This window comes from Leptidea sinapis, chromosome 26, assembly GCF_905404315.1.
Source record: "Leptidea sinapis chromosome 26, ilLepSina1.1, whole genome shotgun sequence".
Classification (NCBI taxonomy): Eukaryota; Metazoa; Arthropoda; class Insecta; order Lepidoptera; family Pieridae; genus Leptidea; species Leptidea sinapis.
The window spans coordinates 8,350,640-8,369,461 of NC_066290.1; the positions used below are offsets into that span (position 1 = coordinate 8,350,640).

General features: G+C 34.2%; 2 protein-coding genes across 4 annotated transcripts in view; one reads left to right on the top strand and one right to left on the bottom strand.

Annotated features, from left to right (window-relative positions):
- Nucleotides 1-351: 351 nt before the first annotated feature.
- On the bottom strand, nucleotides 352-9,966 carry LOC126972363 (CAAX prenyl protease 2). Of its 3 annotated transcripts, none has more exons than XM_050819061.1 (7): nucleotides 9,873-9,966; nucleotides 9,244-9,404; nucleotides 8,941-9,173; nucleotides 7,771-7,938; nucleotides 6,970-7,038; nucleotides 5,402-5,464; nucleotides 352-4,743 (listed from the first exon to the last, which is right to left on the bottom strand). In XM_050819061.1, the coding sequence occupies exons 2-7, from the start codon at nucleotides 9,348-9,350 to the stop codon at nucleotides 4,541-4,543; spliced, it is 843 nt and encodes a 280-aa protein (XP_050675018.1). In that variant the 5' UTR covers nucleotides 9,351-9,404; nucleotides 9,873-9,966; the 3' UTR covers nucleotides 352-4,540. The 3 variants fall into 3 exon arrangements, with proteins under 3 accessions (XP_050675018.1, XP_050675017.1, XP_050675016.1); XM_050819060.1 differs by lacking the exon at nucleotides 9,873-9,966 and adding an exon at nucleotides 9,541-9,806; XM_050819059.1 differs by lacking the exon at nucleotides 9,873-9,966 and having other exon boundaries at nucleotides 9,244-9,806.
- A 2,870-nt stretch (nucleotides 9,967-12,836) lies between these two features.
- LOC126972327 (F-box only protein 11) overlaps nucleotides 12,837-18,822 on the top strand; it is a 36,034-nt gene continuing 30,048 nt past the window's right edge. Inside the window, exons 1-2 of the mRNA XM_050819001.1 lie at nucleotides 12,837-13,239; nucleotides 18,219-18,450. Coding sequence (XP_050674958.1) covers nucleotides 13,143-13,239; nucleotides 18,219-18,450 — 329 coding nt within the window. The 5' untranslated portion in view covers nucleotides 12,837-13,142. The remainder of the gene's footprint in view (nucleotides 13,240-18,218; nucleotides 18,451-18,822) is intronic.

Here is an 18,822-nt window from a genome sequence, read left to right on the forward strand (position 1 = left end):
TGTTGGTACTGCTTTAGCCCTTTTCTACTCTGTTAGGAACTCCCTGTTTTTACTGACTGGTAACAAATTATTATACAAAGCGATAGTGAGAGGCTTTATGCATATGATACGATACAAAGCAGGGATATTTCACCTTCATTTTTATCTGGTATTTTTAATTGATTTTGCTGCCAAAAATCCTGCATTTTTAAATTTGTTACTGAAAATGCCGATTCCATCCTGCTTTCTTCCTCAAGAGAATAAAACAATAATAATCTGAAAACAGACAGCAAATAAACAAGAAATATCAGTACCGTCAGACACCGTTTGCCGTCATTTATGATGGATTGTGCATGAAATAAAACTGAACACGATATTAAAACACATATATTGTTTATTTATACTGATACATTGTAGTTAATTATTATTACTATAAAATAGATATTTTGGAAAACCAATTAGTACATATTAGGTTACTAATATAAGGGGACAATGAAACAAGTCTTAATTATTATACTATGAAACAATAATTAGGATTGACTCGATTAAAAAAGCAGAACACATGATACATAAATGAAGGTTTGGACAGTTATTAACGTTATATTACGCCATTCTTTTTAGTATGTGTGCTGCTGGTAAAATTTATTCGGTTATTTGCATTATATGCTCCTTAGATCATTTATACATCTAGATAGACTGTGACACTTCTGAAAACGTCGAAAATCATTGAGGTAGACAGTTAAACGCTATTTTGAGCAATGCACGCACACTAACATAAGGTGACATGCAAATCGCGAGTGGAAGACCTAGCTCGTCACGCACACTAAAGTAATATACCAGGCTTGTTTCAGCTTTTGCTTTAGCAAGAGGCTCTATTTAGACGTATAAATTATCGTAGATATGCTCAATATTAATAAATGTATATTTAATTAAATATATTTTTTTGACAACATATTTTGTTGAATAAATAAAAAACTTAATTTAGAACTAATGTTGATCTTAATCAATAGGTACAAAACAACAATAATTGACTAGGTCTCCCCGTACAACATTTGAATCCCTGTCATACAGTTTCTTATGTACATATAGGTACTTACCCCCTTATTCATAATAGTCTGCTAACTTAAAGCATTGCTAATTCTCACTCTGTCTTCTTCTATTGACCTAAGTCAGAATGAGAAAAAACACTCCTTAGCGGCTGTTTTAAGTTAGCGGACCATTATGAATAAGGGGGTTAGTATTTATTAGTTTGTAAGCGTTTATTAGTTCTATTAGTATATTACATATCACCGTCTAACTTATTTTATGGCACCTAATAGTATCTACACCCTTATAGATATACTTATTCTAGAGATTAGTCGTATAAACTGTGGGGGAAAGAATTGGCACGTTTTAAAATATTTAGCTCATAATTCAAAATATTAAATTAATGTAGCCAGTAGGGAATTCCCTTATTCCTTATAATAAATAAATATGGGAATAAATTTAAAAACATTTTTATCACAAAAAATGTTTTCAAATGCATATCATCTGGCTGCTTAACACCTGGAACAATCTTTTTTTAATTGTAACTAGACATCTAAATTACAATTATAACCCGCAAACAATATAGCACAACACACTAACAATTAAACTTAATACACACGTAGGAAATACGTCCTGAATCTTACTTATGTTTCTTCAGAATTGTATGTTTTTATGGTTGTGCGTCTCATGACAATTCTATTAAGCCCAAATATGGCTAGACAGGCAGGGGGGACAGCTGAGAGCTTTTTTTTTTGGTTTCTACTTTCATTATTAGGACAGGCAAAGGGTTCAAGCCCATACAGCCGTATTCATTATTTAATAATTAATTGTCAAAGCCATCTTTGCAAGATTTTTACAAAATTGTTCTTTCTAAAAAAGTAGAATAGCACGAGGAATAAATCATTTTAATGATTTTTGCTTCGTTAGGCCAATATTCTTGCGTGCATACATAAGTACACACACACTTTTTTTTTACCAATACTAAGTTACACGTTGAGGTAATAAAAGTAATAACACACTACGATAACATACATAATTTGAGTCGACAGAAGCAATGATGAGACGATCTTGATAATAGAAATTATAAATAAGTTAAGTACATTATTAATACGTTCGCCTTTAAGCATAGCAAAACCAAAAGAAATTGAATATTTAATTGTGCTGTACAGACGCGGCAACTTGTTTTTCCGTTTCCTTATTTTATTTATTATTGGTTTACAAATGGGCAGCCCCGAAACTGTCAGTATTGCCAAAGAATATATAACAGTACAAGTACAGAAGTCTCACTCCGAAATCAAAGAAATAGGGAAACTTGCGGTCATACAATAAGGTGTAATTCAGATCGCACAGCGCTACCAATCTACATTTTTATTCAACTAGAAGTTGCCTCTCTTTCTATCGCGTGATTCTTAACTCTTCTGACGACATTAGGGTTGACTTCTTTACCTAAAACTGTATTTATCTAGTATAAGGTCTTCTTACAAAAATAGCCCAGTTTTTTCTATTATATAAATAGGTATGTAATCGTGATATAAAATCAATATTCTTTCGTTGTCAATCCTACATTAGTTGCAGATAGTAATGTATGCGCTGGAACACCATAACATATTAAAATCTACTTACCCCCTTATTCATAATAGTCTGCTAACTTAAAGCATTGCTAATTCTCACTCTGTCTTCTTCTATTGACCTAAGTCAGAATGAGAAAAAACACTCCTTAGCGGCTGTTTAAAGTTAGCGGACCATTATGAATATGGGGTTATTATATTGGAAATAAATAGGTACCTATCATGAGTGGTAATTTCATTATAATAATAATCACTTTATATTAGATTGTTTCAGCGTATTTATTTAGGACGCTTAGAAAAAAAATTCGGATCTTAATGACCTTTAAGTTTTGCTTGCTAGCTTTGTTTCTCCATTCTTAAAATATCAGTCGTAGGTATAGGTGAAGTAGGTGACAAAAAAGCTCGCCCGTGCGTCCCTGCTCGCTCGTGAGTCCCTACTGGCTGGCCTACTGTGCAGAGGTCGCTACACGTACTAACGATTTCGATACCTACACGGGGAGTGAGACCGGCCTAGTATTGCCCACGTACAGAACATGGGTAATTTGAAACTAAATAGAGCGTGCTTAGACTTGGTCAGAATAATTTACTAACGTACAACTTAGCTAATTGTAACCTTAGCATAATCTTTGATTTCGTTTTATAGTAATTTGATAGCTGAAATTACGCTGAGCTTAAGGCGAAGAGTAAGCAGAAAACACGCAAACATGGTGTTTTTAGACAAGTTTTGTGGTGAAAGTATAGCATTTGGAGCTATGAACACTACTTAATCCTGTTACACATATCCTTAAGTCTTATTTGTAGGTTGCTAATGCTTGTGTTGAGTATAGTTAACACTGCCGAGCCTTTTTGAACTACCACATTTCTTTGAAGTTAAACAAGTTTTTCGGCATGGCGTGACGCATTTTTTTGGTACTTCTTTCAGAAAAGTTATTCTTATAGCTTGTTCTTTTTTGTGTAGGTTCATTTATTCAGATTGGTAGTGAATAACGAGGATTGTAAGCATATAAACTGTTTTCCATGCAAGAATTTTGAAAATATTGGCTTTGTAACATAGATGGCGGGCCGGCAGCCGTGAACTCATATCGCTCAAGGTCGCCGGCATTTAGTGTCGCCTTATGCAAAGACAGCCCAATGCAAAAGTCATGTTCGCGTTTTATCACACTCAGCAAGTTTAACGTACTTAAAGTCTGAGAAGTCTAAGTACGCTTTATTGAACTGATCTCAGCTAATTTGTCTTTAGTTAGGTACAGATCGATGGCAAATGGCCTAATCTGACCAGCCGAAAGTTCGATGCGTCAGTTCAAGCAGAGATGGCTGCAAAAAAAACTGGCGTATCGAAGATGGATTTCTTTTACAGCTAAGTGAAGACAAAACTTAGACTTATTAATACCTAGGTACTAGAAGAATATAAATGCTTACACAGCATTTATACATGCTGAGTGTATATAAAGCTTTTAGCATACGAATGTACTTAGTGTTTTTCTTATATGATCGAATTTAAGCATCGCCGATTGTATTTCTACCACTGTTTCGATTAATGTTTTGACCACAGAAGTACTTCTTCTGTTTTAAGGGTAAATATTTATAAAAAGCAGTTAATATGCTAAGCTACTCAATATATAAAGTTATGCAAGCGCCATCTTTAAAATATCCCGTTTAAAATGTGATTACCTACAATTTACAAGAAAAGTTACTCACAGTAACATAAGGAAGAATACGGTCGATGATTAAATGAAGAAGAATTCGCATATAAGAAGTATCTGTATCCTGGAAATTCTAAAGACGAAAAATTATACAGAATAATCACACCTTTGTAACGAAAAATTTACAAAATCAGTATAACGCACACTATTTTTATGAAAAATTAAAGCATTCCAGAGGAACTTAGGTTAGCAATTAAATCCGTCAAACGAACTGATTAAGACAACACTTTTAAAAGTTACATCCCTTCCTTAATCTTTTACATTTCAAGTCACAGAAAGTGTGGTCAAGCCATAGAGGTCAGGACTCGTCAACGGTTTCAATAAATAGCACCATAAACATAGACCAATGACATAATTACAAATAATAACTATTCTTTGCGTCCGTGCAAATGATACTATGCTTGTAAAGTTAGGGAATCCCATGTGGTTGCAGAAAATATGCGCTGTCAATGGAGCGAGGAAATGACCTGAAATAAAGATAACTAATTGTAATAATTATTTAGAGAACCGGTCGTTTATAATTTAAAGTACCTTCAAAATAATTATTCTACCTTTAAATGGGTACTTTCAAAAAAAGCGCGTACTTTCTTAAAGGCCGGCTACGCTCCTGTGTTTCCTCTGGTGTTGCAAGAGAATGTGGGCGGCGGTGAGTACATAACACCAGGTGACCGTTTGTCCTCCTTTTTCCATAAAAAAAAGTAGGTATGTAACTTTATCTGGACATAACGCCCATTTAAGCAGTGGAATAAATTTAAATACCAACCGCAGATTCTGCTTCGGTGTCGACACGTTTTGCCAAAAAATCTAACCTCGGCACCTATTTAGGATTCGGCAGTAAGTCCACCGAAACTGCGTTCATGAATTATTTATCTATCTATTCTTTCTAGTGGCTCCTGTGGAAGGAGCACCACTTCGTGAATTATCGCGACAGAATTCGTGTCTGTCAGTATGTCACACGCCATAGACAGCTGACATTGTTGACGTATGTCGACATCCCCAATTCCCAACTAGAGGAATTCCAAGGGTGTACAATCCTTTAGAACCGTGGATATGGTTTCACAATTTTAATTTTGGGAGCATATAGTCTATTAACAAAGTTAAATGGTAATACCAACAAAAACTTACCAGTTCTAACAAACAAATATGATGAGTATGCGCCAAATATGGTTGTATAGGTAAATTGGAAACCTGAAAACAATAAAAAAACATATAATCCTGTTAGAAATATAAATACTGGAAATATTGAGACGAAAATAAGTCGAAATTTAGCATACCCAGCACTTAACTCAGATTTAGAGATTCAACCACCATTAAAATTATCCTGCCCTGGTTAGTGATGCAAACCGTCGCTATGGTCTTAACAGAGTAATGCGCCTCACAATTTTTCGCCACTTCTCTTTGTCAGAGATCACTAGTGCACGGCCGACCACAGCAGATTTTATGTATTTGGCTTAGATAATTTAAACGTCTTGATAGAGTCTCTTGCTCTTAGAAAAACGGTAAAAAAGAAGAATATTAGTTTAGTGTGCGTGACAAGCTACGTCTTACACTCGCGATTTGTATGACACTTTGTGTTAGTGTGCGTGAATTGCTCAAAAAAGAGGTTAGTTCTAAACTCAATTTTATTTGACGTTTTCATAGCTGTCATAGTCTATCTAGACGTATAATTGATCTAAGGTATTTGGTTTACTTATCGCATAGGTAACCGTCCGCGCGGTCTTATGCCCTCCACTTTAGCTTGGACAACAAGACGCTCGTCTTTGAAGAAAACGAGCACTCGTTATTAAATCCTAGTTTCTGGAGTGTTTCTTTTCTTCTGGGTTTTTAAATGTGTTGCCAGAATTTGAATTTAAAAATACTATATTTAAACTAATTTAATAACCTGTTTTATAAAAGTAGCAAATTCACAGTTAAATTATAGATAAACGTTTGTCAAGCGGACAACACATAGTTACTTATTTCATGACACAAAATGGAATAAAAAAAACCGAAAACAAAACCATTATACTAGGACTAATTCTGAATTAAATGTAATAGTTTCTTTCTTCAATCTCATGTCGGAAACTAATAGCAAGCTTATGCATGTTCAACATAGAAGCAAAATATCTGTCCTATATAGAAAAATAAAATTGTTTGCAACTGTTTCATCGAGTATAAGACCATAGTCAAGTAGAAGGCTGTATCACTTATAATGTGGTGGTTTGAATTTGGTAACACATTTGTTTTGTACATTTTTCTCAAATCATGTTGTAAAAGCATGTAGATAGCCCAATAAAAACTTAATTACTCAAATTAGTTTATAATTGTAAGCATTATGATTTACATAACACTATATATACATATACATAACAGGTCATGGTAGCTCAGAATGCAATGGAGAGGGCTATGCTCGGTATGCAGTAACATCCTTGAATAGCAACCACGTACCAGACCATGCAGTGTTGCTAGGCCCCCCACAAGATAGACCGACCATCTGGTCAAGTTCACTGGAATATGTTGGATGATGGCAGCACTGGGCCAATTGTTATGGAGATTTTTGCGGGAGGACTATGTCCAGCAGTAGACATCTTATTAGTGGCTGCAGATGTTCGTAATGATATACATAACATGGTCATACATTGCTTCTGCAATTTCCCCTCCAAACATACAAGACATTTTAGAACCTTTGTTTGTAAGTATGTGTGCATACTCACTCGAAATAATCAGAGCAGTTTTTACTTCACAGCCTCCTTTTATCTGTTCTAACATATGATGAAAGTGAGCTGAAAAAATAGTCAAAAAAGGCTTCATGATCATTAATGATTACATTTTATAATAAAGTATACTGACAGCAGTCCATGGATTATAAAGTGTGATCATAGTATAAAAACTATAAAATATTTGATGCCCAATGTGCTTATTTTCAGGAAAAAAAAATATTAATACTTACAAAATCTTACAAGTAAAGAAGATAAAAAATGTGCCATTTGCAATCACCAAATAATAATTTAATATCTAGAAAATGGCTTTTGGGACATGCATTTAGCTTTCTTTTATTACATCATAGCAATTTTATCTATTATGGTTAATGCATGACAAAATGTACTACACCAATAACACCATTACAAGCAGATACCACTGAAAACCATTATTAGGCAAAATATCATTGAGAAAAACTATAACATGTAAACCTATTTTAATGCAATAATTTTAGTAAAATTTTCCAATAAATGTACATAATATGAATTTGAAGACACATTGTTATGTGGCGGGGTTCAATTCACACCAAAAATCAGATCAAATCAGAGGTGTGGGTATTACTAGTGCTTGGGTGACCAACAATTTTGTTTGATCACTATTAGTAATTTGAAAATGAATTCCAGCATGGCTACATGTCTCTAGAAAAGTACAAATCTATATTAGTTTATATTTCACTGGTTTTCAAAATTGTTCCTAACATAGGGGACCCCTACTATCGACCATTGATCAATGAGATATAATGAAAATATAATTACCAATTCCAAAGAGAATAGGCCCAACAAAAACTGCAGTCATAGGCGACAGACACTGTAGAAGAATTGGCATCATACATGCCCTGAACACCCATTCCTCACTAAGTGGTGCCATTATATGATTTCTCACCCACACTAAATCTTGCCAGCAGGATATCCAAAACATTGGTTCTAAAACAATTATTAAGTTTGGCATTTGTATAAAATGACAGAAAGTAAAATAAATATATACTGATAGCTTCAGTGTAACAATAAACACATAATAAAATGAAACAAAAATTCCAAATATATATAGTATATCTTTGATAAAAAAAAAAAAAAAAATATTGAATTAGGCGTTACTTTGCGGAAATCCATAATTATACAAATGACTTAGGCTTTCTTGAGTGTTAATTCCGCCAATATTTGTTTTTAAAACAATTCGACACGTGTTTTGCCTCTACACGAGGCATCCTCAGGACGTGTTGTCTCGCCAAAATCTGGCACGAGACTGAATCAAATGAGCCGGAAGCCGCTGTTTTATACCCTCGTCCCATGAAATGACGCGCTGTGATTGGTCGGCTGTTGTGACTTATTACCCCCAGAAGAGACACGTAACAAAGGTGATGGGACTAAATTTGTTTGTTCATTCAACAATGTAAACATGTTATTTTTGTGTTTAAAAAATAAATAAATAATTTTCATAATTTAAATAACATGTTTAAAAAACTACCACCCATTCTAAAATGAATACCTCAGGTCTGAGAAGAATGAGCTCAACAAACTCAGCGGGCTTTTTTTACCAAAAATATGTTTTAAAATTAAAGTAACATTTACAAAGTAACATTGTACAATTAAAGTTATTATTTAATAGTCTGATGGTGGTCGCTCCATTCCCAATCTGTGGTATCATTAGGAAAGTCATTTATGTTATAGTAACCTTTACCACACAAAAGTTTTTTAACAATTCTTTTGAATAATGTAATACTAATACGTAAACAAATAAGACAAAGCATCTTATGTCTCATGTCACACAATTTTTGGGTTATATCACGAATCCTATAATAAAACCATATTTAAGCAGTTTAGGATATTTTGATACAAGCCTTAAACTTTTCTGGCTAGGACTCTATTGATTATATATGAAATTCACAGACCTTGTGTTATGAGGAGTAAAACAGTAAAATTTAATACCAAGATAAATCCACCAGCCTCCAGAAAAAAACTGCATGGTTAAAGGTCCAAGAAATAATGTGGCAGTCAAGAGCAATGGCAGTAGTAGTGCTTTAAAGAGAGCAGTCTCCCTTAAGCCCATCTTCTCATAAATGTCAGATGGATCGCTAAGGAAGTATTGTGTGAAAATTGGTGCAAGCAACATCATTACAAAGACACTGAAGCATCTTTTCTTTATAGTACTTGGGTGGTCTCTGAAAATAATTGAAGTATTATTTATAGTTGAATAAAATTACTGTTATTATTTTTCAAAACATAGAGCACCTGCTTTCTTTGGATCTCCACACATATAAGCTTCCAACATAACAAATAGTTAAAAACACACATGCGAGAACGGACGAGAAACAGCTGTTGTGGTTTATCAGTTCCATTTTTGCTTAACCTTAGCTATGAAAACTCTTTAGGTAGGTACCTAGGTACCACAACTGTTAAGTATTTCACGATTTTTAAATCACACCAATTTACACAGAAACCAATAACAATTGTTTAATTTTAAGCAAATTCTTCATAGAATGAAAGATATTTTGAGCTATTTTTTATTTAATATTGATAATTAAGGACCTCCTTCAACTATTGTTTTCTCAACTAGTTCATTAAATTATTTCAGAATTCAGAGAATATTATATACTCGTCAGGTACGACAGGTACACGAAAACATATTTTGAAACCAACACACATCACTAAGAACTAATCACTTAACAGTTAACACATCGTACAATTAACTACAAATTACAATTAATAATTATTATTAACAAAAAATGATAAAGTAGTAAATAATATTTTTTTTATTATTTTGCAATTTATCATGATTATTGATTAGCTGTAATTACGATTACGTAGTATTTACATCCTCTTTGGTACTTAATATCTATGACCTATATTATGATATATACCTATGATCAATAAATAATATTTCAAGTGTATTGACTATAATTTTCCAGCTAGGCTGGAATCTGGACCAAAATTCTCTAAGAAAAAAGGGATTGCATCAAACGCAGGGTGGGACAGTCGCCTTATAGAGACGTTTTCCGAAAACTCTGTAGTGCCATCTGATAGTTGGCCCCAAAATTAAAGCTTTGTCAGCTGTCACTCGCTTTGAAACCTGCCCACTGGTCATAAAATGGCGGCTACTTCGAGCGTTTGCACTTTGCGCATGTATGTAGCTCTCGTGTTCCATTTTGCATATTTTTGGTATTGAAATCGAAGTGTAAGTCCGTCGAGTCGAGCCTTGTGTTCCTCCGCCTTGCTGTTTCGAATTCATTCCAAAAATCTCCTTATTCTGTGTATTTCTACTTTTTGTGACTTTTGTTTCCCTATATATTATTATACTCTTTGATCAAACGTGCAGTCATTGAATTTATTGACAGATGACGGCTATAATCTTGTAAAAAACAGAGATAGATGAAATCCACTACATTTTAGGAAACTGTTCGCTTTCAAACTTAGCCGGATTATACTTCGTCGCCGTAAATTACTAGGTATTTCAAACTTATTTTTGTTTTATACACTTTGTTTATGTTTTTTTTTTTTTTTAATATATTTATTTAAAACTTTACATATTTATATAAATGTGTGCGTGCGTCGCTGAAAATAGAGGTTAACCTTTGTTTTTTTTTTTTTAATTTATTACCTTTATGGTAACTAAGACCTTTGTAAAGTCTTTTATAAATATTTAATTTTTATGCTCATCATTTCACATTTCACTCACTTCACTTTATTTTATATTTTTAGGATTGTATTTTTAATATATTTATACATTGGTTTAAAACTTTTGTCTTTTCATAACTGATCAACTGGAGGTAGGATGAAGAATCTTACCAGTTTTTTGTATCGCTGATTTCACAAGCCAGCTCAACTCTGTTAACTAGAAATGTTTAGCTGTTGGCAGTCGAAAATAAGGTGTTGCACAGTTTCTTCGATTGAATTGTAATGGGGGCAATCGTTATCCTCAATATTACCCAGTGTTCGAGGGTGTGGCGATGCAGTATTATGGCCAAAACGCAATCTATTTATCATAATAATAAAATCTCTATTGTTATCCTAAATTCTTGAATTAATAGTCCAAAGTCTGTTACTTACCGTAAATTATTAATTTCTTGATCAATGTATGAGAGAAATCAGTCATAGGAATCTATTTTAAATTTTCAAAAACTTCGCTATTTGTGCTGTCTACCTGTCAGCCAGCTTGGTTTCCTTAGAAATTTTTTGAAAGTGCCAATATTGTTAATATGGAAAATTTATATGATTTTCTTATTCTAATGAGACTACAGGGGACTTTAATAAACGTTCTATATCGTGAAAAGTAAATGTGAATTTCAACCATTCAATTCCATCTAACTATCAAAATAATATTGACTGTAAATTAATTAATTTCATTTTTCAGGTGATAACTCCTTTAGCATCGTTGTGGTTTGAAAGTCCGTGATTTGAACATTCACAATTCAAAATACTCCATTTTGCAGATGATCTAAAATTATATAATATATTGTTTCCTCTCCATCTAACTGTAATCTCCTCCAATCAGACCTTAACAATATTCACCAATGGTGTGAATCGAATAAAATGTCATTAAATATTCTTCTCAATCGGTTTTTTTTGTCAGAGTGGTCGTGGCTGTTAGAGATGATGCGACATTAGTCGTCGTTAATCTCCAGAGTTTTGGGTCGCACTGCCTCCCGCGCGGTGCTCCTCCAGTTTTGTCCTTTACCTTGGTTATTTTTCGAATTATTATGTTTCATACTCTATCTCTCAGTTTTATATTTAAACAGCTCCTTTCCATTGCCCTGTGAGTTTTCTGTATTTTGTGTCTTGCCGTGTGATCAAAAATCTGCGTTTGGCAGCCATAGGTTAGACAGGGTAGAATTGTTTGTATTGTAGTTAGTGTAGTACTAGTGAATTAGTGTAAAACAATATAAAGGTAGTGATTTAATAAAAGACACATGAACAATGTGACTTCCCCTCAATAGAGACATTAAGAAATGTGTTAAGGGACACATTCTTAGTTTAATCTATGTAGCAGTTTAAGTTAAAATAGAATTACTTATTGGCCTAAGTTGAGGCTAGATTGTAATGCAAGAGTGAAAACATTATAGTTATTGACAAAAACTGAAGCACGCAACTTTTTTAAAAATGATATTGATTGATTAATTTTGATTTTATACTAAGTAATTATAACTGGTGCACTACATAAATACTAAAAACTCCGTCAGTCACAAATACGAGTTTCAAAATACTTACCGATTTTCATAATTCTGAATGGTTCGAAATTCCTAATATAACAACTCCAATTTATCATTCATCCTATTTTAAAATTCCAAAATTTCAATATTCCTAACGTACCTAGTACAAGTAAGTATTTTTCTCAAAATACCGAATTTCAATTGATCTATTCGTTTCTATCGATTTGATCAATCGTTTTCAGACCGACAGCACAGTAGACGTATGTACCGAGAGCCCATCGAGATTTTGATTCTTCAAACTTATCAAAAACGTAATACAAACAAATCGCATAATTACAACATTTGATAAGCTAAATGTCGTATTTTACACATTATTATACGTACACAATAATTGCGGGGTTTTTGTGTCTAAAATTTATAGTATCAGTTTCGTTCAATCAAATCAGTTTCGTTCAATCAAATCCCAGCAGCAGATCTTTTAAATTGTCGCCGTTTCTCAGAGACAGCTCCATTTAAAATATGGCTTGCTGTGATAAGACCTCAAAGTTGCAATAATTGTATACATACTTTTTTTTATATTGAAATATTATTGTTCATGTAGATAGAGAATTTACTAGTGTCGCATACATCAATAAAAAAAAATGCAGATGGCGTTAGTGTGGTAATCGCCGTACGCCATATTGAATTTGCCGTCCGCCATGTTTTTCGTAGAGTCGCCCTGTGCAATTTAGGGTAGAGTTAATTTTGGCCGTAGTTTATTTAGAAATGTATAATTATAGATAACGGTAACTTTACATTATTAGTGAATAGTGCGGTATTCGAGCACAATATTAAAGTATTGCTGGAATCAGCTTATGTGGAGTTGTACAAATTTCCTGTTTCGGTTTTCCATACTATTCTAAACAGAAAATGGCCGTCGGTGTTGGTGCGGGTGTCTCCTTTGTGTAGGCTGATTATTAGTGAAATTAAGGAGTTGAAGAAATAATGCCTAGTGCCTCGTTTTCCTCTTCGCGTTCTTACGTCCGTAGATCGCGAAGAAAAGGGGGACACAGGATACCATTGCCATCCAGGACACAATCCAGTAAGTTATTTCAATTATTATCGTAAACTTAGAAAATAAATGCTCAATATCGATAAAAAGATCACCTAATTGCTTGTACCTAAAATATCACAACAGTGTTATTTATAAAAATAGTACACAAAGGCAAATTACTTGTATATATTGACTAGGTAGTGTTTTCAAAATTAAACAGTTTTGTTGTTATTCAGTGATTAACGATCACTATGAAAAGTATTCAATTAAGCCTATTCGATATATGTTAGTGAAATTTTGCGCATTACACTATTGATTTTAAAGTAAATACATTGTTTTCTCATTGTGAAACAGCTGTATAATCTCTACATTTCGTTCATCTGTCTAACCTAAATATTGATCCTATGCTAAATGCATATTATGTCCGTCTATATCAAAAGATTTTAGTATGCACAAAGATAGTGAATTAATTATAAACTATTTTACCTTATAATATTAAACCCATCAATATTGTGGTTGAATAAAAGATGGACTTCATTTTGCATGGCATTTGTAAATGTTGATATAATATGCAAAAGGGCTATAGTGCTTTAAATATTAATTATCATCATACATATATGTATGAGAATATTATCATTAACATGTTGTGTTATATTAATATAACAATTTAAGTTAACATGATTGAATTAAGTCTAAATTATTTATGTTTTAAGTTAAGGATAATAACATATTTTATATTTTTAATAATAGATAAAAATCATTTTAATGAAGATACCAGTGTGCAAAAATGAAGTAGGTAAACAATTATTACATATTTACTATGTGCTATCACTTGTATTTCATACTTGGAGTTGTAGGGACAGTATATTATAGGGCACATATTGTGTCGATAGTTGCTGGCTTTGTATTTTTGCTGCAAAGACTAGGTCGCAGGCAGGAGCTGGAATTAAAAATTAAAGGAGATTTTCTGCAGTGAAGCAGTAATGTGTAAACATTATTGTGTTTCAATCAGAAGGGCACAGTAGCTAGTGAAATTACTGGGCAAACGAGAAAGACCTCAAGGAGATGAGCACAATTGTAGTGCACCTTAGAATTTATGGTTTTTTCAAGAATCCTGAGCTGCACTCCATTGTAATGGGCAGGGTGTGTCAATTACCATAAGCTGAACATACTGCTTGTCTTGTCCGTTATTGTCATTTAAAAAAAATTGTTTTCATGTCAATCACATCTTTAACTGTGGATAATATTATAGGACCGATAGTATATTTATCATAACAACTGCTATAATAAATATATTAAATAAATATTTTGGTTGCATAAAATTATGTTTAAGTTAAGTTGAAATCATGAATGACCATTTGTTTACATGCATATATTATACAACTTGCAATTCTTATAACTATATTTACATTGCTATAACTACATAAAATTAAAACTGTCATTACCTGTAAGCATACCAAGAATACTGGCAGCATTTCCGCATTGGATAGCTAGGGTGATCCATTGATATAATGAAATGTTAAAAAACTTGCAATGAGTACTAACTCAGTTGAGATATAATGTTGATATATATTATATGGACTTTTACATTGCAAGAGATTGTGGGCGGCGGTGATCACTTAACAACAGGTGACTCATACGCTCGTTATTCCTCCTATTCCATAAATATATATATATATATTATTTTTCAATGGTGTTTCTTTGTGGGAATACCACAACTTAATTCATCATTTTTGTTTGCCATAAAACTAGAGAAATACATACTTTAAAATCAGAGATTTACAAAACTTGTGTGAAAAAAGTGAGATTCAAAACACCTGCTGACTGTTTTGAGTTTTGATCTCGATAATCTTTACGAAAATATTACCTACTTATAACTTAAATTAAGATTTTCCAGTTCTATTCTCTACAAAATTAAGTTGATGCTAATTTTATTAAATATAAAATCTTTGGGATGCAAAGTTATACATAACCAGTTCTAATTATCATAAAAGGTTGTGCTCCTTCTTTTGTACTGGAAATATACAACCATATTACATGTTTAAAAATCCATCCTAATATTATGGACATGTGTATGAATCACTGCAACATAAAAATAGTATGATGTGCTGTTTTATTAACAAAATTATCAGTGTAGAGATCATATTGGTGGTGGGGGTGGGGATGTCAGTTCAAGTTAGGCTAGCAATATGCGAACATATACATAATAACAATCATTGCTAATTGTCTATAATATAATATTGACACACTTTTTACACAAATTATCTTGCCCCAAGTTAAGCATATATAGCCTGTGTTATGGGTTACAAGACAACAATATATTTAATACAATATACTTTCTTAAACATACATAAATTCATATAAACATACATAAATACATTTAAACATCCATGACTCGGAAACAAACATCCATATTCATCATATAAATGCTTGCACCTACCGGGATTCGAACCCGGGACCTCTAGCTTAGTAGGTAGGATCGCTAACCACTCACCTATACAGGTTGTCAATCATTACCTATTTTCTGTATGAATTAGTCATTCATAAGCTACTGCTAGGATACTAGATTTTATAAGGATGATAGCTTCATGACCATCATTTAATTGTATTATTTCCATTAGAAACAATTTGATTGGTCACTTAATTAACTAAAAAAGTTTGGGGGGACCTTTGTGGTTATCAGGAGTGCCACTTCAATTGATTTTTTCTGAATAGAAATACCTACTTAATTTGTTTTTGCTAACATCAAAACATATTATAATTAATTGATTATTATGAAACAATTTTGTTATATTAAGTATATATCTAAAAAGATGCAACAAATCTGGATACCCTTTCAAATGATTAAAACATCCAAATGAGTCTGTTTCCTAGCTAAATTTTTTTAATTTTTTATTTATGATAATAAGGGACAAGACAAGCAGGATGTTCAGCTGATGGTTAGTGATAAACCCTGCCCATTAATATGCAGTGCCGCTCAGGATTCTTGAAAAATCCAAGAATTCTGAGCGGAACTACAATTGCACTTGTCACTTGAGACAAGATGTTAGTCTCATTTGCCCAGTTATTTCACTAGCTACGGTGCCCATCAGGCTGAAACACATTAATGCTCACTTAATTCTTACACACTACTTTCACGGCATAAATAGGTGCCGTTGTGGTACACATAATCTAGCCGGCATCCTGTACAAAGGAGCCTCCCACTGGATTCAAAGTAATCTGAGTTTAAGCCCTTACATTTCATAAAATTAGCTTAATTTCAATATAAATTACTTATTGTTCGTTTTACAAGAACAAATACTTTGTAGGACTGAGCAACATTGTTTAATTCAAATATGTTAGTATTGCACGATGTTGCTGCCAATATTAATTATTGGCAGTAACATCCAAAGCGCACAGGAATGTGGATTTCATAATATAAGTTAACCTTTTTCAAGTTTTGAGTGCATAGAGATAAAAGTCTTTTAGTTCAAATGTGTGTGTAGTTATATACATGCTATAACATCTGCAATCTGTATTGTAGAAATATATGTGATCTAAATTGCCTTTGAACAACTGAGTTTTAACTGAACACAGACTTTACACTGAACACACTAGATAAGTCTGAGCAAACTCTACACACTATAAAATCAGCATTTGTCTTGGCACTCTTAACCTAGCCTCCTTTACGGAATGTAACTATATGTAAGTGCAGACCTTCCCTATACCAGTATTTTATTGAAATATGATAAACTTAAATAAAATACCTTGAAGGTTTAAAACACGCGAAATTCATAACTTAATTATTGATGTTTTTTTATTTGCTATAAAATAAAACTTATTATCACGACATTTCATAGTATTAACAGTAGTACATCTCTATCCTCATTCAGTCTATAAATGTGTCAGTTTTGAAGAATATTATTATATATATATATATACTAGGTGCCCCGACAGATGTTGTTCTGCAGATAGTAAAAAAAAAAAACATTTCAACCAGAAGACGTCCACTGCTGGACAAAAATCTCCATTACGAACGGTTCTGCGCTTCCCACATCCAATCTATTCTGGCGATCTTGTTCAGACCGTCGGTCTATCTTGTTAGGGGCCTACCTACAGTACTACTACTTCCGGGACATGATCATCATTCGCAGACTTTACTGTCCCAATGGCCATCTACCAGTAGGAGGCTCCTTTGCAAAGGATGCCGTTTAGATTATGTGTACCACAACGGTGCTTATTTCTGCCACTTACCATTGCTTAATAACTGCTTAGTAATGTGTAAGCATTACTGTGTGACTTAACATCGTATGTCTCAAGGTGATGAGCGCAGTTGTAGTGCTGCTCAGAATTTTTGGGTTATTCAAGAATCCTGAGCGGCACTACATTATTATGGGCACTGCGTTACAATTACCATCAGCTGATCGTCCTGCTCGTCTCGTCCCTTATTGTCATAAAAAAAATCTGTCCATTGAGCTAAGTGCGAGACGACCTGTATAGCCGAGTGGTTAGCGATCCTACCTACTAAGCTAGAGGTCCCGGGTTCGAATCCCGGTAGGTGCAAGCATTTATATAATGAATATGGATGTTTGTTTCCGGGTCATGCATGTTTATATGTATGTGTAAGTAAGTATATTTGTATTAAATGTATCGTTGTCTCGCAACCCATAACACAGGCTATACATGCCTAATTTGGGGCAACATAATTTGTGTAAAAAGTGTGTCAATATTATTATTATTATAAGTGCATAGCCCTGTCCCCTATTGTCATCAAAAAAAGTATTCCCATAGGTCATAGTTTCTCAACCTTATTTTGCACACCGCCCACTTTGAGAAATTGTTTTTTTTTGAGCCCCTCCATCTTAATTTTACTCACCATCTGTCGCGAATTTAAAACAGCTATTGCCACGAATATGTAAACGTAAGATATTATATTATAGCCCCCCCCCCCAAAAGTCGCTATCGCCCACGTTGAGAACCTATGCCCTAGGCTATCGTTGAGGGATGAAGGTGTATGAGTAGGCTAGTGTAATGTGCGTGCGTGTCAGGTGAGCCATGTGAGTCGGTGCCGTGCCCCAACAACGTGACGATGGCGGCCACGGCGTGCGCGGGCCCCAGCGGCAGCGGCGGCGGAGGGTCGCCCCCCGTGCCCGCGGCCGCCCCCGCCACGCCGGCCGGCCACCACAGCCCCTACGACCTGCGCCGCAAGTCACCGCCCGCCTACCACGAGCCCGGGCCCTCCGGCGCCTGCTCTCTACCCGCGAGGAAACGACCCAGGACGTAAGTTCTATCATAACTTATCTGTCAGGTGGGGGGTGGGTGCTGCTTTAACTGACTAAGAGCCCGCGCAGACAGAGTTCTGCGTTCTAGTGACCGTTGACCGCCCAAGAGTTCCAACGCACACAAGCGGCGTGCAAATTCTCGCGTTCTAGTTTCGTTTGGGTCTTTGCACATGCAACATGTCACTAGAAAGTTCGTCATCCGATGAAGAATTATTGATCTTGTGGAGCTAGCAGCTTCTAAGAAGAAAAGGAAGTATTGGGTGCACCCAATTAACACAACACGAGAAGAACAAGGTCTCTGTCTTGGCGGGAAAAGAACTCTTGAAACGCGACATTCCGCTTTGACCGCCGCGGTCAGACTGCCCGCTGT